The sequence below is a fragment of the Cygnus olor genome, chromosome 2 (genome assembly GCF_009769625.2).
Source record: "Cygnus olor isolate bCygOlo1 chromosome 2, bCygOlo1.pri.v2, whole genome shotgun sequence".
NCBI classification, from domain to species: domain Eukaryota; kingdom Metazoa; phylum Chordata; class Aves; order Anseriformes; family Anatidae; genus Cygnus; species Cygnus olor.
In genome coordinates, this window is record NC_049170.1 from 31,303,246 (window position 1) to 31,330,569 (window position 27,324).

At 36.9% G+C, this 27,324-nt stretch overlaps 1 protein-coding gene across 3 annotated transcripts in view; it reads right to left on the reverse strand.

Moving 5' to 3' along the window:
• CRPPA (CDP-L-ribitol pyrophosphorylase A) overlaps positions 1–27,324 on the reverse strand; it is a 126,416-nt gene that overhangs the window by 19,298 nt on the left and 79,794 nt on the right. Inside the window, exon 10 of one of the 3 annotated variants that reach the window (XM_040548175.1) lies at positions 25,726–26,026. The exons of the other annotated variants lie outside the window; for them this stretch is intronic. Within the exon in view, the coding sequence (XP_040404109.1) occupies positions 26,000–26,026 (27 nt within the window). The 3' untranslated portion in view covers positions 25,726–25,999. Of the gene's footprint in view, positions 1–25,725; positions 26,027–27,324 lie in introns of those variants that run through there. 3 annotated transcript variants of the gene reach the window in all.

The window sequence follows — 27,324 nt, forward strand, 5'->3', positions numbered from 1 at the left end:
GATAATTTTCTGAGAAAGCTGCCATGGACCATACAATTTTCTAAGTCCTAGTGTTGACCACAGTGATGTTACTTACTAGTGTGACTTTAGTATGTGTTTAAAGGAGCCAATACTCTATTTACACAATAGATAATACATAAACTTTAATAGGTTATGACAGGCATTGTATTTCAAGACAATTATAATTTGCCTCTAGTAGGCATGAGACTAAATACCGATTGAGTTTTACCACACAAGAAGTACTGTTTTGGACAAAAATGCCCGGATTATATTACTGATATAAAATTGAAAATTTAGAAATAAAAGAAAACAAGGCTACATCATTTATTTGTGAATGATCTCACTGCACACCAGCTCCAGAATACTAATTTTATCAGGAACCCTGAAGCTATTTGTAATGGCAATTGCTATCAGTTCGCTTTCAATTTCTTAACCTATTAGACAAACAAAAATATTGTTCAGACAAAAACTAGAACAGATTCTCATAACCATTGCAATGCAAAAGTACTGCATGATTGTGAGGTTCTGCCAGCACCCACTGTTTAGAAATCATGCACTAATACGATCTGACTTGTTAACTTACAATCTGAAAACATTTCAAAAACTTCAAAATCACAAAACAGTGCTAATTCCTGACCAAATGGTCAACATTCAAGAAGTATATTCACACGGATTCATTACAAAGCTAGTGCGTGAATCCTTGTATCTGAGTAAGACTTTACTGGGTAGTACAAACTGCTATGTATATTGCAATTGCAGTTAAGGTTTGTTACTTGTGAATTATTCTAAAATTTATTTTGGAAACAGTTCCTTCTTTTGCAAGAAATGTATAAACACAAAAAGCATCAGAAGTCACCAAAACAGATTAGTTATGGCTGTGAGTCCCACCCTATGTAGAGACACACATTCAAAATTCAGCAAAATTTTAAGTCAATCAACCTTACAGTAGGTAGATATATGCTCTGTAAAGTCACACAAATGAGGATTGCAGTCATGTACTTCAGGTGTAATAACCGAGGATGGCTTCTGGCAAATGCATGGCAAGACTGACAGTATACCATAAACATCAGCTATCTTGGAAAAGTATAAATACTTCTGATATGAGTTCCTCATTTATCACAAACATGTCCATACTGTACTTAAGCTAGGAATCTAAATCTATTACTGGCTTTATCTTTATAGACAGCATTATTGATCAGTATCTGTACTTCAAAAATATTTTGAACTGGTCTTGATAAAACATGTAAAATGCATACCTTTGCTCCTACTATAAAAATTGCTTATGCATCTTTGAATGTTAGTTCATCAAATGGGAGACATTAGCATGAATGATGTGTTTACCAAAAATACATTTTGTTCACTACTGCTGCTAATTGTCTACTGGTCTCTCAAAGCTTAACTTTCTTTTATAAATTCTGCTTTGCAACTGTGGCTTGAGACATCACATGAAAAGTAATGAATGAAAAACAGAAGGTAGGACAGTACCGTGCAGTTTAAAGAGTTGAACTGTATAATCCAATTACATAAATAAAAGTAGGAATCAGATTCCAAAGGCAACATAAAAAGTGAGAAATCTGGCCTGTACACCAGTCAGAGGTACTCTTTCATATTTTATTTAACCTGAAAGGAGTTGAAAGTAGCAATGAACTACAGCTTCCTGGGGTACATGTATAAATGATGATTGAATGGCAGCGGAATTTACTGATAAGGATAATATATCCAACCATGTGTATGTGCTTATACTTAAACAGGTTAATAGATTAATTTATTTATAGTAAGAATAATATCAACTTTTGAATACAGGACTAAAACTATTTCATAAGGATTTTCTTGTTAATATTTTTCCTATGTCCAAAAACATAACTTTTTGATAGTATTTGAGGGCAGAAGGTAAACAACTGCACTTTTACAGTAAAGGACTACCACAGTAAATTGATACAAACTCAGAGATTATCCCTACCAAACCCTATGGAGTAATTTGATTTGACATATTCAGGAAAATTATTTTAAATATATATATCTTTAAATATCTTTCTGTATACTATAAGGGATCCCCAGAGTCTAGTGTGATGAAAGAGATACAATGCTACAAAAAAAAAAAATAAAATAAAATAACAATAACAAAATAAAGAAATAGCAAGAGATTGTTGTAACATTAATTTTGTATGCTTTACTTATTCAGGTACAGGCAAAGCATGAAGAGTCAGATGAACCTGAAGACTACACTTTATTACCAAGCTGAAAAAAAAAAAATACTACTTCAGTGGATTTCTGAATTAGTCCATTTTTTAGTATACAAAAAGTCTATCATATTAGATGATTCCATCATATATTATCCAATCATATCCAATCATATATTAGATTCCATTATAATAGATGATTTTACAAAGGCTGTGTCATGTTAATTTCTTTTCATTCTCTGAAGCAATAGTTTTTTAGTTTGCTCTTCTTTTTAATGTCTTTTATTTTGTTTTGTTTTTTTTTTGTTTCGTTTTCAAAAAAACTCTACTAGCTGCATAGGCTATTCTAGTCGCGTAACTGAAACACCTAATTCAACAAAGTAAATATACTTGAGCTAATATTCCTGAAACTATTTAAGGAGCTAACAGCTAAATAATGTTTAAGAAGTGTCTGGCACCAGACATAGAAAATACGGATATTTGCAGATATAAATAACTAAAAGTTTTTTGTCATTTTTGTTTTCCTTCTAACAATCTGGTTATATAAACTATAAAAAAACTATATATAAACTTTTTTATATATAAAAACTATATATAAACTATAAAAGCCAGCAATCACTTACTGCTTTTAGGCTTGAATGTTTTCTGAACAGTGCCTCAGGATTTTATTAGCATTTAAATGCTTTTCTCCCATTATTAAGACAAAGTGGAATTTCAAGGAAGTGGTAGCATATCTTTAATTCCACTTCCCCTGCAGCACATAAATTGCTTCACTTCCATAAAGAACACAAATTCTTACCACTTGCATAGAGCTCACTGGCTTCCCTCATGTGGGATAAGCAACATCACAAAGACACAGTGCAAGAGAAAGAAGAAAAGACAGCTAAGAACCAACAAAATTCACGAGTACTTCATTTTTGCTTCAATCTAGTTTACAGTTGTGTATTTCCAATCTGTGCCAGCTGGCAACAATTCCTTTGGAACAGAAATGGCAAAGGAATAGTCAGGGAGGACAAGGATCTGTTCTCTCTTTGCTATTGAGTTAAGAGAAGAAAACAGATGGCAAAAATGAGATTTCAGGTGATTCTAAGAAAATCCCAACTTGAGAAGAAGATTAATGGGTGATTTTGATTCCATTCCTGGCTCAATCATGTAAGACAGAGCAGAGCATAAAATCCTATTAGTTGGTATATTTTTGAAATTTTGGCTCTGAGGCTGAATTTTAACCATTTGCAATGAAGGTCTGTGAAGTAACCAACCTTCTAGCTGAATAAATGGTAAAGTATGAGAGGAAAACAGAAAATCAGTAAACAAGCCTTCTGGCTGCTAACCGTGTTCTGTTAGTATCCAGTTGCTCATTTCTTCAGCTTCCAGCTTTCCTTTTCTGATGTTTATTTGTCTCTGTTCTAACACAGATGGCTTTTTTTGATGGCTAATTGAATTAAGTACTTTTAAATAAAGGCTAATTTCTATCTAATTGTATTATGAAAGATGAAATGCATCCTCAGTTTTTCTATCACAACAAGCTGTATACAGAGAAATGCACATCCTGTTATGGATTAAAATACAGACAACCAGATTGACACAATCCACAGGAAGTTAAGAACTGCAAAACCAGGCAATGAGAGAACAGCTCATGAAGTAGATACTAAAATTCACTCTTAAATCAGATGGCAGGTTTCAAAAACATATGAGATTTGGACACAGATTTGTAGAAGGGCTTGATGACTTTCAGTAAGTGTTGGACAGGAAAACAGTGCTACAGTCCAGAAGTGTAACTTTCAAAATCTAAAGACACCCACAAGTGATGCATGCTTTTGACACCATGCTCCTCAGATACTCTGTTTAGGCACCAAACTGCTAAAAAGCAGATTATCTAGACCTAAAACTTGCTAAATCTCTATACACTTTCTCTAAGTTGTCTGGCTTACTCTACCCAACACTACATGCAAAAAAATGGATAACTAAATCAAGAAGCCTGTTTCTCCTTCACTCCCTTCAGATCGAAGCCTACAACTTGGTTGCGTATTACAGTTGGATGTCCAAAACAAGTAAATGTAATATAGAAAGGAATGTTTGTTTGTTTGTTTGTTTTTTCATACTCCATACAACATCTTCTATTTGTTGCAGAAGCTCATTTATCTAAGAAAAATTCTTGTGTGGGAGAGAAGGATTTAAAAAAATCTGTTCTAAAGGAGAACATAACTTGATTTGATATACAAGCAGCAAAATGCTAAACCAACTCCCACGGACTTTTATTTTTCATAAAAACAGCACCTAACCTGAAATTACTTGAATAGTCACTAAAAACAATGCATATCAAAAATATTGTTGCATTATAAAACTGTATGCAATTCTGTATTCATTATCTCCCATGCAGAGAAAATTATAATATACTTTGATAGATTTAAATTGTTATAAATGATATCTAAACAGAGTTTTTTTGATTTTACTTCTGAACTGTTATAATAGCTTCTCATACAAAGAAGTCTGTCTTTTCTGTATCTCCCTCCACATGCTTCTTGTCTTGCAGGTGTGTTTTCAATTTACTTTCACTTAGTGTCTTTACTTACTTACTTTTACTTAGGGCAAAAGTGCTACAAATAAGTAATATTTTCTTAAAGACCTATGATGTCTTCAGTTTCCTCTAATATGTTCAAATGGTGGGATGACAACCTGCACTTCTCTCTTTCACCATACCCAAGAGCTTCTTGTGCATTTTCACTCTATGGTTTTGATTGTGGAACTTATTTTAAAAGCACCTTTTGAAAATAACTCTCTGTCCTAACTGTTCCTATGATTCACTTAGCACACAGTGGGACTTGCCTGTCTGTGCTGCCATTTAGAGGCAGCAGGACAAGGTAGACAATAGGGCTGAGAGGAATCTCATCAAATTCACCGGGGGAAATGCAAAGTCCTGCCCCTAGGGAGGGATAACCCCATAAAACGGCACTTGCTGCAGGCTGGTTTGAATGCAGATTTGCAGAGAAGGACCTTGCAAGTTGAACAGGAGTCAATGTGTCCTCACAGCAAAGAAGGAGCTACATGGGCTACATGGGCTACATTAGGCAGAGCATCTCCATCAGGTCAAGGGTGGTGAATCTTCCCTGCTGCTCAGCACCAGAAAGGCCACATCTGGAGCACTGTGTCCAGTTCTGGGCTCACCAGTACAAGATAGACACAAATTTACTGGAATGAGTACAGCTTAGGGATACAAAGATGATTAATGGACTGGAGCATGTCACATAGGAGGAGAGACTGGGAATGCTGGGACTCTTCAGCATGAAGAAAAAAAGGCTCAAAGGGATCTAAGTGTGGAAATATATGATGGATGGGAATGAAGAAGGGGGAGTCAGACTCTTTTCAGTAGTGACCTCTGAAAGGATAAGAGACAAGGGGCACAAATTTAAAAAACAAAACAAGCAAAAACCCACCACCAATGAAACAGAAAACTCCATCTGAACACAATAAAACACTTCTTTACTGTGAAGGTCATCCAACACTGGAACAAGCTGTGAAGTCTCCATGCTTGGAGACACTCAAAACCCAACTGGAGATGTCCTTTGGCAGCCCACTGTAGCTGATCTGTTCGCACAAGGAGGTTGGGCTAGGTGACCAAAAGAGGTCCCTCCCACCTGAACAACTCTGTGATTCTGAGACTTGGAACTGCAGAAAGATCACTCCTAATAGGCATTCGTTCCAGGCCATCAACGTGCAGGTATTTACCAGAATATGGAGCAGAACTGAGGGCAAAAAGCCAGTACACAATACACTGAACCTTACTATACTTCCTAAGATGTATCACTCTCAATGCACTAGTGAAATCACCACATGCATATCCTCAACGTTCTCTTAACAGACGTCTTGCAGTTTTTACCCCTCTTTTAATTTTTGAACACTGTTTTCATACTGATGTTAACTGCCATTTCGTATCACACACAGTCCTGCCTGTTTAAGTTGGGGCCTACCTGTTTTTTATACGTGGTATTTGCAGTGCAAATCTGGCTATCAGTGGAGATGCTGTGCATCACTGAACAATCATCCTTTGGTAATCTCATCCTATAGTACCACACAAAGATGTTAATGTTATTAGTTTAATATTAGTTTATTTTTTAAATGTTAGTTTATTGTTTAAATATTAGTTTAATTACCCAATTAGCTGTGTTGTCTGCAATCATGTGAGCATTCCATATTCCCAATAACAGTGTTTCAGATACTGCTGGGGTGTAGCTATGAATTCCAAAGGTTTTGGAACTATCAGCTTTAACTGCAAGTTGATTTTCTACACAAAAATGAAATCTTAGCTTTCCTGAAATAGTTGTTGGTAGTGTGCTTAACCTGCGCACGGTAATAGTCTGTAAGGTATTTGCATACAATAGTGCAGCACTAACTTAACATTCCAGATGTTCAATCTTGTTCTGGCTAGATTTTAAGCCAGTTATATCACTGTAACAGTTTTTCAATTGATCACACATTGCTGCAAGAGTGGAATCAAGCCCATGGCCTCCCATTTACTTCTACAACTTGACGCATTTTAGAACTCTGAGCTGTGCTCTCCAAACAATCGCACGTGTAATGTTCAACCTCAGTGGTGAAGTTAATGCAGATATTGATATACGTCTGGTATAGCCTTGCCTGTGGAGTGCAGCCCCCACCATGACGAGGTTTTGCTATACTTTCAACGTGATACACTAAAACAAAGTTTAGAAGGCTTTTATTGAGAAGTTGTTTAGCAAATGCTTGATCAGATTGTTCACAGATGAGGCTTATAAATGCTCATTAAAATAAAAAAGGCATCAATCACTTGGCATGTATATATTGTGAGGTAGGTATTTAAAATTAAAAGAAAAGCATATTATGTCTGAGCATTAGAATCAAAAACAGACACTATAAAACTATACATAATTGCTACATTATACTACTTGGCTTTAACTTTCAATGCTTACTGTGATAAAATATGCTTTTTTGTTAAGTATATTTCCATCACCTTCAATTATAAAAAATTATCCATTTAATAACCAAAATACTACTTAGCAATTATAATGCCTATTGTTTCCACATTCTTGTAATCTTCAGTCTATCAAAATAAATTGCCGTGAAAAAACAATCAGGCGACAAGGTCTGTCCCTACCATGGGAAGATCTTTATCTACACACAATTTTTAAATGAATTGATCTTTGTGAGGCACTTCCCATCGCAGTTTGCTTTTTACTCAACTTCAGGCACACGATACCTTTACTACCTGCGGGGTTGCCCTCCTTGTAACTGCACTGGTGAGCACAACCACGGATACCCAGCAGACAACATGGGTCGGTGTAGGCTGCATGTCCCAGTGTACAAAAATGTGAGCAGTGCTGACACAGAGCCACCAGCTCTGCTTTGAATCACACTGCTCTTGGGTACCCTGCAGAATGGCTCCAATTACTACATGGATTCAGTGGAGAGGGCTTACTGCACTTTGGGAGACATCAGGTAGTATTTCTAATTATCAATATTTGAGCAATATTACCTGTTCAGGCCAGCCTGCTCAGGATTTAGCACTGCTGATATTTTCTTTTGGGACATGAACAAAATAACATCTGGAGATCTGTAACAAATCTCTCCCCCCAACCCTTTTAAAAATGATTGTCTGACTTGATGATTCACTGTTGTAATTTTTCTAGTAACTGGCAACTTTCTGTTGCCAATTATTTAAATATCAAAATAATATATTTGCCTGGAGCAATGAAAAGCAATAAAAATAAGAGCTGGCAGTTATTACTTACATTAAAAAAACTTGATCCAAAGAGTTCATCCAATTAGCAAAAGATGAATTACCTAAAAGGTACACTATGCAAAGTGTTTAATACTGTTTTCATTTACAGTATGTTTTGCATTCCAGTCCAAAAAAGAGTAGCAAGAGTGAGAATGATCCATTTCTCAAATCCTTCCATCTGGCACAGCATCTCTTGGAAGAGCCACAGAACAACTGTTAAAGCAGCAAATGCTGTCGAGGGAGAGAGACTACATCTGTGAGGGGCATGGAGGGTAAAAGAACAACCAGATGGGGGGCTTACTGGACTGGAAGATGTATTCTCCCAAGAGCAGCCTCCAGGCTAGCAGGACCCAAGCTTTTTAGGTTTCACTTAACTAAACAGCACCCATTCCAGACCCCCTCTGCTCAGTATCGGTAGCCCAGAGGCATAGCAGTTCAGTGGAAACTTCTGTTAGGGATAGGAGAGAAAAGGAAATGAGGTTTATTTAGAGTGAATAATACAGGCAACAGGTAGTTCCACTGCTGAATGGAGCAATGGGAAGGGACTGTTTGCTTACAAGAGGGATGCTGCTGCTGCTGCAGGTGAAGGTAAGGAAAAGACATGTGCTGAAATGAGGAAAGGATAGGGGAATGTTCCTAGGCAAGGAAGAAAGGGTGGCAGCTGTTGTAGGAAGAGGTGAGAGTTGCCTGCTACTTTTCAGTGTGGGACAACCCATGAGTGTATGAAGCCCATGAATAGGAAGGCTTGGGTTAATATTTTAACAGGAAAATAATAGCTCCTGGGGTTTGATGAAGTCAGACTTCTTCACCAAGTTTGTCAGCACAATGATGCAGTTGCTTCTGAGGACCTTCAAATTACACAGTACATGTTTTGAGGATTATAATTCAGACTACTTCAAATCTGAGCCCCAGATCATGCATTCTTACTACAGCAGTTCAAAGGAAAGCTATGCCATAAAACTATGATTTGCGGACAGCATATATTTCAGCTGGATATTCTGGGAAGCACTACATCATCCTTTTGTCTGTCACATATGATAATTTTAAGAAGCAGGGGCAGTGACATGCAACTCCCTTATAAGCCTCATATACGGAGTCAAGCCTTATTTCTGTTTCTCTTCCTATTTCTGCCCTGCATCATTCTGTCCTTGCTTGCACCAAGTGCCGCCGTACTGCTTTCAGGGATCACAGTCTCTATGCACTACTATTCTGTCAGTGGCCAATATGGAAGGAAATGTGGCCTTACTTCTCCAGCCACAGTGGTAACTCCATGAGGATACCCCAGAGGAACTGACTTCAGACCTCTTAGAGGCATATCAGGCTGAGGAGGCAGATATAGTACATGCAGCCCTCAGCCAGTACCAGGAGAACAATTAGAGGTATCAGTTAAGCATGAAGGACTAAAGAATAATTTGCAAAGAGTTAAGGGCAGGCGGTTAACAGCAGTATGGAAGATCATGGCTCTGCATTCCATGTCCAGCACTGCAGAGTGTCAGATAAGCAAGTCTTCCGTTGGTGAATGAACAGAGTACATGCTGGAGGCCTTGGCAGTGGTGTGCCCAACTCTCTAGAGCTTTGGTACTCCACTAGCATAGAAAATTTGACAGATAGAAAATCTGATATAAAACTTACACCAAAGCTCTGCAGACCTAACTCTTAAAAGTGCCAAAGGACATCAGTTCTTAATAGCCCTTGAGACTATGAAAAATATGGCACCAAAAAAGCAGAATTTTCTGATATCTAAATGAAGACCAATATTAAAAAGCAAAACAAAACAAAATAAAAACAGAGAAGGGAAAAGGAAAGCACAACCATATGAATGTTGAAGACTGGTATCTGTTTCACTTCAATAAAATGTTCTAAACAAGTTCAATTTTGCTGTAAAACTGGTAGGAATCTTGGTTAAAAAAAAGAAAAAAAAGAAAAAACAAACAAACAAACATTGTGTACTTCATTTGTTTACAGATTATAGAAAGAAAGATGGATTCCTGAGATATGAGGGTGCCTCTTCTGCTCATATGTACTGTGCATTTCATCATTAAATTCAAATTTTCAAAGAATGGTAAAAAATGATTCAGGAAGACAATGTTAATTTGTTGTGCAAACCCAGATAAAGAAATCCAATGTAGCTTTTAAAATACATTAACTCATATTTCCAGGTAAATAGCTGAAATATTAATAACAAGTTATAAGTATTTCTAATATTCAATTATTTTGAGTGTGTACACAGAGTTTCCTACTAAGAAGCATAGCACAAGCTATATAACAACTCATAATTCTAAATATGAATTCTCATATCAAAGAGAAGCCTAAATATATATATTTGTAAAATATCTATGTATGAATATGCATAAAGTCTGAGTTCATTAGCAAATGACACTGTTAAGGACTTACAGTATCTTCTATTTAATTCCATTTTTAATTGCATTATTGTTATTAAAATGGAGTAATGACAATAGAAGCATAAAGCCATAAATACTGTAAGTATACATACTCTATATGTGGCATATCCTTTTCTTACATGAAGTAATATGATCTGATCAAGTCTCGAAACTGGAGGCTTTCACAATACACGTGAAACCTGCAGTGAAATTTATATGTGAGGGATAGTGATCACTGGCATTGAACTACGGCTAAAACTATGAGGTTTTATTAGTCTACAAGTTACAAGCAGAATATCTTGGCACTATATTCCATATGCAACAGTACATTGTATTCCACAATGGTTTCACTTGGTATACTAATATTAAAAATTATAAAAGCCCAAAATAGCCAAAATACTATTAACATACTTAACATTTGTCAAGTACGCTAATACACAATAATGCAAATACCAACTGATTATTTGGGGAAGACCCACCCTGGGCTGCTCCCTCTGTTCTGTTCAAGTGTGGAAGTGGCCTACATTTATATTTTGCCAGCCTAAAGCAGCAGTGAATAACTAACAAGCATTTCCAAGACCTGTTCTAGTGTATCATAGTATAAAACAAGAATTTTGCAGTAAAAAAGCCGAGGAAATATCATACAGAATTGTTAAGAGAGAAGCTGCTGCTTCTTGTACTTTTTAGCAAACCTACATATTTTATTGCACTTTAGTTTTATAATTTTACTTTGCAATTTTTAATGATTAAATAGCTCTTTATTTCACCTTCATAATATTGCATTAAAATGTTGTTACCATTAATAATGAACTCTCTACTGTCTTTAAAATTAAGAGTTTTACTTTGCTGATCTAAATTTTTACAGCATTATCAACCAGTTTGCATATATACACCATATATATGAATATACCAGCATCACTGCGGAACTCGGTTAATTGACACTGAATTATTTTCCCTCAACATCTCAGATAATAATTAGGTCTCCACTGAACATCTTCATCAGTCACTGAGAAACACTTTTTAACATGCATACTCTGAAATATTATGAGCAGTCTGGCACAGTCATTTTCATAATTCAGTAGCTGTTAGGAATGCATTTTCTTAAATAGAAGCATAAAGCTGGATGAAATCTCCATGGTCCTCTAGTCCAAACTCTTGCTACTGAAAGAAAGGTAATGACAACAATCTCTGTCATTCACAAACTGATGAAACATTTAAAATATTAATTGAATTTCTTCCCTTCACCTTCCAATTGGCAGAATGTTTCAGAATATCAAGCCTGTCATTGTAAGAGTGAAAATGAAACCACAGTTTTTTTCAGTACCTGTTACACTTACTTTTTGGTATAGCACTGAATTTAGAAACTTTAAGCAGTTCTTTTCCCTCATTTACCCATACTTTTATTTTCAGAAGTCATTATTTTTGCTCTTAGCCTTTGTTTTTTCTTTGTTAAATGAATCAGACTTCTTAAAACAGGCTGTACCACAGCATAGCTTTGCCATAGCTATCCACAGATAATCTTGCTGAAATATTGAAGTACACTTACTATGGTAACATGTATCTTAACCCTAACTAAACACACTGTTCCTCCCAGCCAGACACAAAGACAAACCCTACACTCTCCTAAATTCCAGGCTCCTACTCAGTCTAGTTTAAACTCAGCTTTCAATATAATTAACCAGAAATCACATATTTTATATGCCGTAGAATCATAGAATATCCAAGTTGGAAGGGACCCATAAAGACCACCCAAAAAAGATTAAAAAAGAAAAAAAATCAGATCGTGTGTCTGAGAGCGCTGTCCAAACGCTTCTTGAACTCCAGCAGCTCAGTGCTGTGACACTGCCCTGGGGAACCTGTCCCAGTGCCCGACCACCCTCTGGGTGCAGAACCTTTCCCTAACACCCAGCCTGACCCTCCCCTGTCCCAGCTCCATGCCGTTCCCTCGGGTCCTGTCGCTGTCCCCAGAGAGCAGAGCTCAGCACCTGCCCCTCCGCTCCCCTTGTGAGGGAGCTGCAGGCCGCCATGAGGCGTCCCCTCAGCCTGCTCTGCTCTGGGCTGAACAAACCAAGGGACTTCAGACACTCCTCATATGTCTTCCCCTCTAGACTCTTTACCATCTTTGTTGCCCTTCTTTGGACACTCTCTAACAGTTTTATATCTTTCTTATACTGTGGTGCCCAAAATTGCACACAGCACTTGAGGTGAGGTCGCACCAGCACAGAGCAGAGCAGGACAATCCCTTCCCTTGACTGGCTAGCAATGCTGTGCTTGATGCACCCCAGGGTACAGTTGGTCCTGCTGGCTGCCAGGGCACACTGCTGATTCATGTTCAGCTTGCTGTCGACCAAAACCCCCAGATCCCTTTCTCCAGGGCTGCTCTCCAGCATCTCTTCCCGTAGTCTGTACGTACAAGCAGGGCTGCCCCTTTCCAGGTACAGGATCTGGCACTTGCTCTTGTTGAACTTCATATTGTTGGTGATTGCCCAGCTCCCTAATTTGTCCAAATCTCTCTGCAAGGCCTCACCACTCTTGACAGAGTCAAAAGCTACACCCAATTTGGTATCATCTGCAAACTTGCTCAAAAAACTCTCATACATATTTGAGTAAGTTACCAATAAATAAATAAATAAATAAAAAATCTGAAACTGCAGAATTACTCTGCATGCCACAGAATAGAATATATTTTTAAATAAGTGTTTTCTTTAGAGATTGGTTGCGGAATAGCAAAAGGATAGAAGTCTTCCAACTAATACAATGTTTAAAAACAGACAAACAAAAAAACACAAATGTAGTCAGCCCAAAAGTTCACCATGAGCAAGAACCTTTCCTGTATTTCAAGCTTTAGATGAAGAATTCCCCACTACTTCTTCTTTCTTTCAAATCTGATCATGTGCGTTCACTCCTCCCAAATCTTCTCACAAAAGATGACAGAGACTGAGATCTGTATCTCCAGATCTGGCCAGACACAGTGTTCCCCCACACAGAGCACAGCATCAGTGGTCCTGTCATCAATCACAGATGCAGAGAAAGGAATATAAATACTTTCTAAACCTGGTAGCTTGTTGATACTTGAAAAGAGATAAATCACTCTACAAGTATCTCATAAATATCATTGACTTACAACGAAAGCATTAATAATTCCAATAGTATATATAAAAAGCTACATAGAAAGCTATTTACCTATCCCAGGGTATGGGTAGGAAAATCTAGTAGAATGAACAGTTAAAGCCTTTGAGAGGGATTAAATTAGTAGACAGGCAAAAAAAAAGCTATAAAACACTGTTGGAGAAAAATGCAGAATCACACTAAGATCTTATGACCTAAAGCTGTGAATCCATATGCATTCCACTCCTGCAGATACTTGCCTTGGGCTACTATATTTCTGAAAGAGTGTGTCTGTGTAGAGACTTACAAATTCACTTGAGTTTCAAAAACTGCTATTCATCATTTTATCTTGTTTTCAATGAGGACAGTCAAAAAAAGAAAAAAAAGGGGTAGGGGGGTTCAGCTGAAGCCACTAATATTTGCTGACTTGATACTAATGTTGATTCCAGGGTGGGGAAAAGACTAGAAATTAAGGATCACAGGAGGCAAATTTCACAAGAATTTTAAAGAGAAAACATTTTTTTTTCTGACTTTTAAAACTCCTTTCTGCTACATGAATTTTTAATAGAGCTGTTTCTGGCTATTTGGTTATACTTAAAATATCACATCCTATAACTATTTGATTATACTAAAAATATTGCATCCTAGTTTATTCTCTACTGAAAGATGCCAATAATCTCCAGCTAGTGGGAAAGATAGCATAACTACAACATAATCCACATCACTGATACTTCTATTTATATCTGCCAGTTTGAGCGAAAAAGAATAGTTTTGCATTTGCTCCCACTTTACCCTTCAATATGTCATGAAGAACAGTCACTCTTAACAATAATAAAATATTTCACCCATCTAGGAAATAACCATAGTTGAAAAGTGAGATGCTTGACCCATTTAAAAAATAATAACAACACACCATGTTTCCTTGCTATAGTACGCACTTCTAGCTCCTGGTAGGCCTTGAATGTGCCTGCATGCACGAGCATGCGTAGGAATGTCTTGTTTCAAAATAAACATTAGGAACTTGGGTAATAAATATGTAATTATCATCTGGATAAAATCAGATGCCTAAAATCCGACTGCCTCTGAGTATAATTATAGTAATAAAAATATTGCTGACTGATGAAGAAATGTACTATTTATGCTGCAGGGATTGCAAATCAACACTTTTTTTATACTCAGCCAGTTAAAAAAAATTGATCTTCATTATAAAACTTCACTGATACATAAAACAATTCACCTCTGAACTGCAGTGATTAATGCTTCAGACTTTCTTCTTCCTGTCTTACCTCTTTACTACACTTTATGCTATTGTCATGATAATAAATTCATCAATTCAAGATAATACTTGATCTTTCCTGGATAAAACATGTTTATATAAAATGCATGTTCGTTGTTCTAAATCACATCTTTAAAATATACTTTATATGGAGTAAAACATTCTCTCAGTAGATTAGAGCAAATATTTCTAAACACGTCTACAAAGCACAGTCCTCAAAAACCTCCTATCTTATTTTAAAACCACATCTTTAATCTTATTTTGCTCACTATATCCCTGGAGTGAATATTAAAAACAAGGCCTATTTTACAATTGCCGAGTGGGGATACATCATCTGAACTGCAAATTTAAATTTAAATGCTTTAGATCTTTCAGAAAGATTAAAAATATGACTAGTGTTTTCAGCTATATTTATGAAGTACTTCTTGACAGAGTTTCCAAATTCTCTCAGTAGGGGTAGAAGTGCCCTCTCACATTCAGAGATTATGTGGATATTACAATATCTGTCCTATTCTAAATGCAAAAGCTGTGGGCAGTAGTCTACATTTAATTAAGCCATCTCATGATTAATTTTACATTAGATCACTTTTCAAGAAAATAGGGATGAAATATAGTTTGCTATATGAAATTTCTATTTAAAAATCCAAATACTTCACCCAAGTGTCAGAACTCCAATAATTAAGGCTCCCCTGTGGACCCTATTTGAGGTGCCTTCTGCATAAAGTGGCTGAATACCATATGATGACTCACTTTTTCACCCCACAGGACCCATTGGGAACAGCACTGACTAATTGGACTGCTTGTCTAGTGCTGCATGCTACTAGGGCTTGTAAAATGATTGTGGACCCCATGATCCCCACCTGTGCCAGACCCATAAACAGTAAAGTTCATTGCTGCTGTTCTGCTCCCAGACTTTTGTCTTGGTATCTCTTAAAACATTCAGTCTTGCCTTGCCTTTATTCTCCCCCCTTCCAATTAAAATATCTGTTTCTCTCTTATCCTCCCTTCTTCTTGACACCAGATGTGCAAGCTCAGGTGGATTGTGAGCACAGGAATATCATTCTGCCCCCTCTCAACTATTTACACAATGTACAGCAACACCAAATGGGTGGAATGAGCTGAAATTGTGTTCCGTGGAATATATATTAAAAAAAAAAAAATAGCCTCGGTGGAGTCTGTTTAAAGTCTGTGTGGAAGTGACAGCCACAGGGAAAGCTGGAAACTAGGATAAAGTAAGCATGACCAGTGCACAGGAATGTCTGAAAACCTGGGGGCTGTAGTTTTCATTAGCATCAACAGTGTATGTACAAAAGAATGCTTATACACCTTCATCATTTGGATAAACCTGGACTAATGTCTACAGAAAAAGATGTCCCTGATATCACCTGGCTTGTAATCCCCCTGCCAGGATGCAGTTTACCTTCAATATATATATATTTTTAAAAAGTGTGGGGAAATAATTTAAAATAAAATTTACTGCATTTATTCTACCTTGCAGTCCCCCTTCCAGCTCATGGCTCAGACTGGAGGGCATGGACTCTATTAAGGATCCCTACAAAAGGACAGAAGCTAGGAAGCTGGGGTACTTCAGAGTGGCTGCAAAAGAGGCAGTGCTAATCTACACACAAGAAAGAACACTTAATGAATGTAAAAATGGGATTTTGTTCACTTTCCATAAAACACAATGTTAGGGCAGGTTACAAGCATTTGCTAAGTCAGTGAACAAACCACACAGCTGAAAACAGACTGCATATTGCAAATCTACTTCCATCTGCTATGAGAACTATGTAAATAAAAACATTCCTTTCTTCACTGGAGAACTATCTTTATGTATAGCTTGAATACCTTCCAAAAGCGATAGTTTATTAATCTGTTGTGGTCAGTTACAATTTTAACAAGTTTCTGCTGGGATCCTCAAAGGTTTACTCAGTAGACAAAATATCTTCACAGTCTCAGAACTTTCCTGCTTAACTTCCTACAAAAAACAACAACAAAAAAACAGAAATGGCCACGCTGGTCCCTCTAACATCCTACAGTGAACCAGAGTTAAGAAAGCAAGCATATAGAATAAGCATTACCATCAGTAGCAAAATCGTTAAGGTTCAGTTAAAATGTCTGTTGAGAATGAGGCAGCTGGGCTGGAATTCAAAGCATAGCTCTCTAAACAACAAGGCACCAAAGCAAGTCACTAAAAGGCCAAAGACAGGGTAGGACTTAAACGTTTCTCCTCAAAACTTATCAGGTAATCAATTCCATTTCGAAATCCATGACTGAAGCTGAGTATCTTTTGCATCTGGGTGTCCTACAATTTTCTCCTTTTTTTTTTTTCCAATATATATATATTCTTTTTGTCAAGAAGAATCCCTCGGCTTCAACTTTGGTGAGGAAAATGCAAATTCAAGTCTGAGTTAGAAGAGAGAATTGAGTTCACATCTTCTAAGGTTGTAGTTAATTGTCTAAGTTCTTTGTTCAGCTAGAAAGCAGTTTTAGAATACATACTGTCAAGTCCATTTAAACTTTCGGTCTCCTGTTTCACATAGTTTTTGGAACATACCTGCCACTGTTGGTAGAGATTGTCAAATTAACCAGAGCCATGACAATCACATAACACTGCATACAATTTCCTGTACGTAGGGCATTCCTGATCACAGGTCTAACAGCGTTCATTTTCAATAAGACTACAGATAACCAAAAGATTACTTTGAAAAAAAGTAGTTTCAAATTTTACAGAGAGAGAGAGAGAGAATGCTAGGAAAAATAATGTTTTCCCAAGTCACGTCTAAATTCATTATTGAGTTAAACTAACAAGAATTTATTCGTAGCAAGGCATTTATTTCTTTAAGCTTAAGGCTGTATCTCAACAGTCTCACCAAGAGGTGTCCAACAGTGTAGTTAAGGACATCCATAATGCAGTCCTAATTACCTCTTTTCCAATTACCCACTTAGCAGATAATATAAATACTCATTCACACCTATAGACCTGCACTTTAAAAAGAGGTGGTTATTCTGACCTAAGGGAGTTTTTCCTAATCTTACCCAACAAAACCACTCTACATTTAATTGAGACTTTTGGTCAGTTTTACATGTATCTTCTACTCAGCTTTGGTACCAAATAAAGTTGAATCCCAGAGATGACAAACTTGGACTGAACACAAGTGTAAGGATATCAACTTGCTTACAGTGCACTCTAAAGCTTGCAGAAACAATAAACATGCTGCTACCAATGATAAAATCATAGTAACAAAAAGAGCATATTGGACCAACATCATAGGACTGTACTAGCCAAAACTAATTAACACCAAAGTACTCAGCGATAAAGCTCATGCTGTAAATTAGCACTCTCTGAGCTATTTTGCCCAACGTTCCTACCCTGAGTGAATCTGATCTTTCATATCCGTAATTATGCTGGCAAGTACTATCTTAAACACAGCTACTCTGCTTCTGGAAAACAATTCTTACTCGCAGCTCTTACATACCTGCACCATGTGGGTTACCCCTTTTGATTGTTACACCTGCGGTCACACCACTTTGATGGCTTCACCAGTGCTACTACAATTGTTTAGGAAAAAACTATTTTAACATAAATGTCATCTTCATTTTTTTCTGTGAAGAGAAAACTGTCTTATGTCTGCCGTGTTGTGATGGACTTTGACCTGAAGCAAGAGTGAACATCATTTCCAAAAGGCAACATGAAGGAAGACCTTGAATTATAAAATAAGACATAAATGAACATTAGTGCGATTCAGACAAACAACTGGAGGGGAAAAAAGGGTTGCTTTTTAATAATAACCCTGAACATTTCTGTATGTCTCTGTATTTGAAAAGATATTGCTCATGTCCCACTTAACCAGGAATACGTAGGCGATAATTAGGCCTGAGCCAGTGAGCCTCCAAGCGGTTCCTCTTAACTCTGGAATATTAATTAGTACAAAATATATGGACTTGCTGAATAGAAGGGGAGAATGGCCTAGTTCATAACAGAAAGAATTAGATGAGTAAAAATATGCAGAGTTAATTACACAAAATTTCTTTGCCAAAGAAAGAAAATAAGAAATAGACGGTTCTACATAGCAATTATATAGTTCAGACGAGCTGTTACCAAGTCATCTATTCAAGATGGGCAAGAGTACTAAAACCAACACAGAAGGAAGGCAAAGACAATAATGTTCACTTAAAGGAATAATCTTAGAAGTAGAGTGGAAGAGGCTGGATGATCAATTACATTTTTCTCACTTTAATTTCTAAGGTTCTGTGTATGTTAGCCACTGATTTTGTTCAAATCCACCTCTTTTAGAATACTTTCAAGCTCTCACACACAGCAATAAGAGAGCAATAAGGAGTTGTCGGCACATGAAATCATACCCTCTCTTCACTACATGCACAAGCCCTGTTAACAACAGAAGTATCACTACACCTGACAGAACTAGTACCTAGATAAAGCAGGCACACCTTTGCTGTTTTTGTTTCTCACACAACATGTGAAAAGCTCCATTAGAATAAGTAGGAACTTCTGGCAGCTACTTTCCTATGCCAATGAATTTTACCCACACTCTCATTCCTGGAATGAACTATTTCAGCAAAGAGATTATATTGTTTGGGAAAATTGGTTTATTCAAGTGACAGAAAGTCATGGTTTTTTTTCCAATTTGTCTTCAAAGGTGGGATGACAAGATATCTGGAAGCAAAAAATTGACTGGTCAGAGATAGAATTAAGGAAAGTGAGAAAATATATCTGAGTTCACCAGGCCAGTTGTTCAATAATCTCCACAAAAATAAATAAATAAAAAAATAAAATTTTACATTTGTTGGATGATTCTAGGTAGTGAAATGCACTGTTCTCAATTGTCAGGTTAAAAAAAATAAAAGACATTAACATGAAATAATCTAAGATTTCAGTAAAACCTTAAGAAGCTAAGAAGCTGTGCTTATAGACAACTATAATTGTATTTTTTTCCAAATATCATATCTTTTGAAAAATTCATGCAAAAATTGCAAAACTATTGTGATGTTTGCCTTCTCTTCCTGTAATGCACCAATTAAGAGTTACTACCATGCTAATCAGCAAAACCTGACACCAACAGGATTAATAAATGCATGATTAGCTGTTATTTAGTAGCACGAGTAACTACTTAAAATTGGTTTTGGAGTAAATTTTAGTAAGTTGAACTCTGACATAAAAACAAACCTGTTTACTGGAACTCCAGAAGTCCCCAAAGAGCAATGTAAATCATCCCAAAGCAGTTTGAAGGTTTATAAACAAATCTGATTAATCACCTCTCCAAAAAATTTAGAAACAAGAAACATAGAATAAATTTTCTATTATTCCATAAAAATAGTAATTCTGTGTTATTTCTTCTAGAGATATCCCAGTTAAAATTATTTTCACAGGAAGACTATAGAGGGCACGGGATTAGTACTGCCAATTGTCCACTACTGAGCTACTGAGTCCATCTCTTTTAGAAACAGACCAGTTTCAAGCTCTTAGACAGTAATAAGGAGCTGCTGGCAAAAGAAATCATACCAGCATAACTTTTAAATAAGGACTTGGTGTGGTCTTATGAGAAGGGACTTAAAATTTACTCTTGAGATGCGTTGTTATCATGAGCCATGTCAACGCATACTACCTTTAAAATGCCTGAGTCAGATATACAAGGCACTGACAAAGTTCTCCCTTAATCTAGGCATGTAATTTGTACCAAGCAGAGTTTATTGATCAGAAGTAACTTTCCACCAATAAACTCTTCATAACAATTTAACATATTTTGTTTTACTGTTCTAAAGCAATTTTAAATCTATTGAATATTTATTCTCTGTTCAATACGAAGGAACCATCACTTAGTCTAGACTGCAACCTTCTGAGCATATCCATTAGTTACAAAGCGATGACTTTCACTGAAACTTGAACTTTGCTCCCTAAAAGTAAGGAGTTTTGAAATGCACACCTATCACAGTTTCAGTTCTTTAAAATGTGCACATGATAAAGTATCATCTAGTACACTCACCTTCTCCTAAAAATGTGCTTGCAAGGAAGCGTAACAAAGCAAACAAGCAGTTTGGGAGAAGACGTGCAACAAAATCCTTTCCTAAACCATCTCCCCTCCTAGGCTTCTATTCCATAGTGGGATTCTAACAATAGTAAGAAACTTTCCTGATGGATGATGTAATGCTCACCGATCTAAGAAATGATTAAATAATGTTCTCACCATAAAATATTTTATCTAGGAGAAATACAGTATGATAGGCTTACATAATTTTAAAACAGTTTGAATTTAAACTTTTCAGTGGAAACTGTTTCCATTCAATTTTTCAGATAATTAGACCCTTCATACCATCTACTGTCAAACAGGTTTTGAAATAGCAAAATCATCAAGGTTTATTTGCAGTTGTATGCATTTATCTGAATGTCAATATTTCAATCTCATTGAATGTGATTATTTTAGACCCTAATCATTGCAGTATGCCAGCTACTTTTCAAGAATTAACAAAAGAGTTAAATTCCTGCCTAATATAAACATCTGGAGCGTTTTATGGATGGTTTTAAAAATTCAATAAATAAATACAAACTCTGAAATATCATACATTTGCTTCAGTTTTACTTTTGCCCAAAAATGACAGCCTACTCTGTATCTATTTTTAGAAACAGATTCAGGATTCTTCACCTCTGCTCTGGGTTACTGTATCATGTTTTGCCCAGCCATCCCATATCTTACATAACAATATGTTAAACCTCCAAAAGCTATGTCACTATGCAACATATATATCTGGTATTGGAAGAGGGAAAAGCCTTCCATTAAAATTTCTTATCAGCAGAATAAGAAACATGTGCACAAGAACAGGAGCTTCCCCTACCCTGACAGGGTGGTCCTTAAAAGAAATAATTCACCTTATACAGAAGGAACTAGCATCTCCTTTCCTTCCAACAGCAGAATCAAAAGAGGGAGGAAGGTTACTCAAAACCTCAGGGGAAAAAAGGCAAACGCTGTCCCTTTTGACAAGAGCGATAATTTTAACTCATGAACTCCATGAGCTTGTAATGACAGTCATGCCATAATTTCACAGACTAATCTTTGTGCTTCAAACATTGCAAGCACAAAGCATGCTTTGAGGACAAAAATCAAAAACTGAACTATGGCACTAGTAGTATCTGACCTACCTCTGAAGCCACTTTCCCTCATTTTGTATAATGAAAGATCTCACACTACAGAAAGAAGCTTTTAAGATTGCACAGCCTGGGGAACAAGTGGACATAAAAATTTTAGTGCAGTCAGGCTCAAAAAGTGTACTTCATTTTATTGCTGTCTTTTATGTAGAGATCACATTATTTTTACCTCTCAGATGTTTTGCTAAAAATTTTGCCTACGTAGCTCAACACCTGGACTGATAAATGTAAGCGCTGAACACTGGAATTGACTACACAAGTCAGAGATACTTAAACACGTATCTCTATTGGAATGGAAAAACCGAGTCAGTGAAAAAGCTGAAAGCAGAAGTTCTGCCAAAAATGAGCATTCACACTGCTGCCAGTACCACACAGGTTGAATCAAACCCAAATGTAAACAGTCCTATTTTTTAAAAGATTCTGCTTGGTGGAAACTTCAGAGATCAAAACAGTTATAAATCAAGGGGATTTTATTTAGCACATTGTGGATGTCTCTGCCTCTCAATAGAAAGTATCACTTCTCTGACATGGTGGAAAATTATACTGTAAGGTTTGGAATATAATTAAAATATTATTTAGAAGGACGAATAAAAATTGGCTTCGGAAAATAACAGCTCAAAGAATGTTTTAAAATCAAACATAATTAGCTCAGACTGCAAATGCTTGAAATTATATGTAACTGTGACATTTTCTAACTTTTTTTAATCCATGCATATAATAGGAAAACTTTCAGAAAACATTTCACGACAACATTCAGACAAAAATCAATACCCATGGATATTCTCTATGATCTAAACGTCTTTCTCTGAATGACAGTTATTTTTAATGAAATACAACAATACCTCATTCTACCTTTGTTAACCCTACCAAAATTCTTGCACTTCCATGTCTTAAGAGAATTTTCAGAGTAGAGTTTAATCTAACTTCAAACACTATGCATCTCAGACTGTCTTGAGATATGAACATATCTTCAGACCCAGATGTTCCAAAACCGATATAGATGAAAGCCAGAAATGTTTAGAGACTTCATATTAGTGAGATGAAGATGCCACAAGATTTGCTTCTGTTATCTCTAAATGTTGAAAAGTAAATAGCTCTCAGCAACCAGAAGCCAGCAGCAGAATGCACTCAGATTGTTTTGGCCCTTATCCTCGGTGAAGAGAAACAACATGTATTTATTGGCTGTAAGCAAATTCGTTTGCTTGTCTCTTGGTGGCTGGCTAGTTTGGATGCTGCAGCAAGATCTGTGAACTTCTTGGTGTGTGTGGATAAGCAACACCGAAGGAGCAAGGGCATATTTGCACCTTTGAACACGGTAAATGAACAGACAACACGAGGCAAATAGCTAAATGAGAAATCATAACTGAAAAGGGCATATGAGTATGCTAAGAGCCATTCATAAACATCAGGGGAGCTTCCATGAGAATTTTCCTTTGTCCTTTCTCTACAGAGATATGCAGGAGATGAAAGTAATACTCATGTAGCAAAGAGAAACACATACAGATCCAGAAAGATGGTCAGCATGCAGATAGTATGTGGCGCTAGAAAACTCAGAAGGTGAGATTTAGCTAGGGGATGAGGCTGAAGAAAGCCTGTCCAGACAAGACAAAATTTGCAGATACCTGCTGGAAAACACCTCCAGGGTGACAGGCCAGAAGAGGAGCCAGATGATGCTGAGACAGTGTGATAAATACAGACCAAAGAAAGAAAGAAAAAAGGTAATGGAAGGCAGAACTGAAGGACAGGTTTCCTGACCCAGTAAGTAGAAATGAAATGGGCCAAAATATAAGAAATCTTGCAACAGGAACCAGGTAATGCAGCTAGACCTATAAGAACAGTGAAGATCTGGACTTCTGAAACAGCCAGGATTAAAAGCCAAGAAAGAGTACGGCAATATCGCAGGCAGAGGGAGAAAGAAGAAATTAAAGAGTGGCAGGGAGGGAGATGAGAGAGCAAGACAGTGAAATCAACAAAGGAATCAGAATGGCTTAGGTTGGAAGGGACCTTAAAGATCATCCAGTTCCAACCCCCAGCAGAAGAAACCATATTTTGTGTTGTATTTTGAATGTAGAAAACAATCATCACAGAATGTCTCAAAGCTAAGGAAATGAGCCTAGATTACAAAAACTCACTGTAAAATGACTAAGGGACAGAAAATAAAAACACATAATGAAAGCATCCTTAAAAAGTTAAAAAGAATGTAAATGAGCAGCTACAAGAATTAAATCCTCACAGGCGATGTGGAAGCTACTGTGGGTAACGATATTGAAAGCACAAGCCAGTGCTGGGGTCATGGGGGAGAGTGGAAGGCTTGAGGGAGGGCAGCAAGAGAGTGGTACACTGAAACAGCAGGATAACGGAGGTTGTAAGAACATGAAGGCATTTTTCAAAAAGCTGCAAACATGCCCAAATGGAGGAAATAGAATCATAAATTAAGGCGTAATAAATACAAAAATACAGTAAAAAAAGATAAATAAATAAGGAACTGCCAGCAAAAAATCAAAACCGACAATAATATTTTTCCTAAGACACATCAGAAGAAGGAAGTCTGCCAGGTTGTAGGACCAACTGATGATAAATGTGTACAGTAAAGGCTCAGAAAAGATGCAGCTATTGAAGAGAAACTTAATTTGCTGAATCGGTGTGGGGAAATTTACATGATGGATCTCCTCCTTGTTAATGACCAATCAAAGAACCTGTAAACCTGCAGTTACTATGGAAGAAGTATGGAAGAAATCAAAGGGAGGAACGTAGCAAATCTTCAGGACTATATGGTATTCACCCAGCAGTCCTGAATCTCAGCTCCTAATGGGGGTGCATAATCTCTAGTTCAACAATTGCCTTAGTAGTCACAACTGGATGACAGCAATCACCGAATCATAGAATCATTTACGTTGGAAAAGATCTGGAAAAGATCCAGCCTTTAACCTAGCACTGCCAAGTCCACTACATCTAGACGTTTTTTGAAGACCTCCAGGGATGGTGACTCAACTACTTTGCTGGGCAGCCTGTTCCAATACTTCACAACCCTTTCAGTGAAGAAATTTCTCCTTGTATTTTTCCCGCTATAGCCTCCTTTAAGGTAATTGAAGACTGTGATAAAGTCTCCCCTGAGCCTCCTTTTCTTCAGACTACACAACCCCAGTTCCCTCAGCCACTCCTCACAGGACTCTGCTCTGGACATGCTCCAGGGCCTCGATGTCCTTCTTGTACTGAGGGGCCCAAAGTGGAACACAGTACTTGAGGTGCAGCCTCACCAGAGCTGAGTACAGAAGGACGATCACCTCCCTGCTCCTGCTGGCTACACTATTCCTGATACAAGCCAGGATGCTGTTGGCCTTCTTGGCCACCTGGGCACACTGCTGGCTCACAGTCAATCATCATTCAGTTTAAACCAAAAAAAGTCTGGATGGATTTAGTACTCTACAAAATACTAAGTCTTTAGCCTATATCAGGCAATGTAACAAAAAATGAAATACTGGATAGTAATGGTGGACATCAGATTAACGATGATGGTAGAATCAACGTATCTTTCTTTTGTACAGGGAACTTTCCAAGCAGGAACTTGTTGGAACTATTTGAAAGTGTGGGTGGACCGTTGATGCCAGAAATTCACTGGGATTTTCAAGACTTTCAACAAAATTCCTTGCCAAATGTTTTTTAAGAAAACTGAGGTGTCACAATATAAGACAGAATTCCTGACATGGATAAACACTTGCTAAAAATACAGAATAGAGAGGGCAGAAGTAAATGGTGAGTTCTCAGACCAGCATTCAGACAGATCAGGTGGGATCTGTTACAGAACCTACGCTGTTCAACATATCCATAAACGAACTGGAAGAAATGAGTAAGCAATAATATGAGTTTGCTAATGACACAAAGTTTATTAGGGCATAACTGACAAATGAAATGTAGAAAGACCATTATAAACTGAGTAACTAGGCAGTAGAAATGACAAATGAATTTTAATATAGACAAATGTAAAACACTGCATGTGTAATTCACATATAAAACAATGGGATCTCAGCAGACTGTTACTACTTGGAAACAAGACATTGGGATTAGGACACTATTTTGTGAAGAACCATCTCTCTCTCTTTTCCAGTCCATGTAGCTGTTTGTTACAGGATGCAGTGGATGCTAACAGTTTACATGGGCTTCAGGACCCTAGAGAAGACCACAGAGAATAAATCTATTAAAGGCTAGTAATTCCACAGAAAACAGCTCTGGCTCAGGAAGTACTTAAATTAACAATAACTGAGTGGGGGAGAGAATTAGGGGTGTCATGTATGCTTGCCCTGATCTGATTCTTTCCTAGGCATTTCCTTATAAATGTTGTTAGACACAAGATAATGGCCTAATAAATGTTTGATGCATTATAACCATGTTAGGTGATATACCGTAGCATAAATCAGCCCACCCAACAAAGAAATGTAAACTCGGGGTATATTAGGGCAGATACTTCCAAATGAGACAGGTAAGTGGTATGTTTGTACACATCTCAAGAAGGCTCAAATGCACAACAGAACTTCTAGGACAGACAAACTATGACACAAAGGGAGGATGGAAGGGCTTCAGTTCTTCATCCTATACAATAATTCTGAGAAGGATATGACTACACTATGAATGCAGCAGGGAAATACACAAAATCATCCTTCAGTAAGAATAAGGGATATAGAAAAGCCTAACTCTCTTTGGACAAGCACTTGATTAGTTAATGAAAGGAACACAAAACTAGGCAGCATGGGACTCAGCTCGGTGTGAAACACTCCCTTCCAACTGTTTTCTTACTGCTCTAGCTTTAGTGGCATTTTTGAATGTAATAAAGGTTATGTGAGTGTTGTTAGTTTAACTAAAAGAAGTAATCTTAACTAGCTGCAGAAATAAGAACATGTGAAAAGCTCTAGCTCATCCTACTACATAAGAATTCATTGCTTTTCCTTCATTCAAAGAAACATTCCACTGCACACAAGAAACACAGCTCTATAATAAGAGAGTAAATCACGGCTGGATAATTTAAATTTCCTATCACTCAGTCTCAAAAAGAGCAGCAGTTTCATTTGAAGACAATAGAAAATAGGCAGTGGGAAAGGTCTAAAGAGTAGCACAAGCAAGTTCAGAATTTTCTACTGTTTTTATCAGTTATGATGACAAAATAATTTTTATTTAAAATAACTGTGGAAGTTACTGGTTTTCTGATACTTTCATTCCAACATATCAGTATGTTTTATTTCCATCTTCCCAAATAATATTAAAAAGTTTATTGAGACCTAAGGGCTGTGCACAGGTTGGGGAGTAAAATGCATTTTTCATTCTTGACATTATAGGGCTTTTGCCATCAAGTGTAGTATCACATTATTTTTATACACTTCAGCATCTGGTATGTTCTGTAATGGATGACTTTCATATGATCAATCCAATTTAAGCAACAAATATGATTTGAGGCTTAGTAACACAAATACATA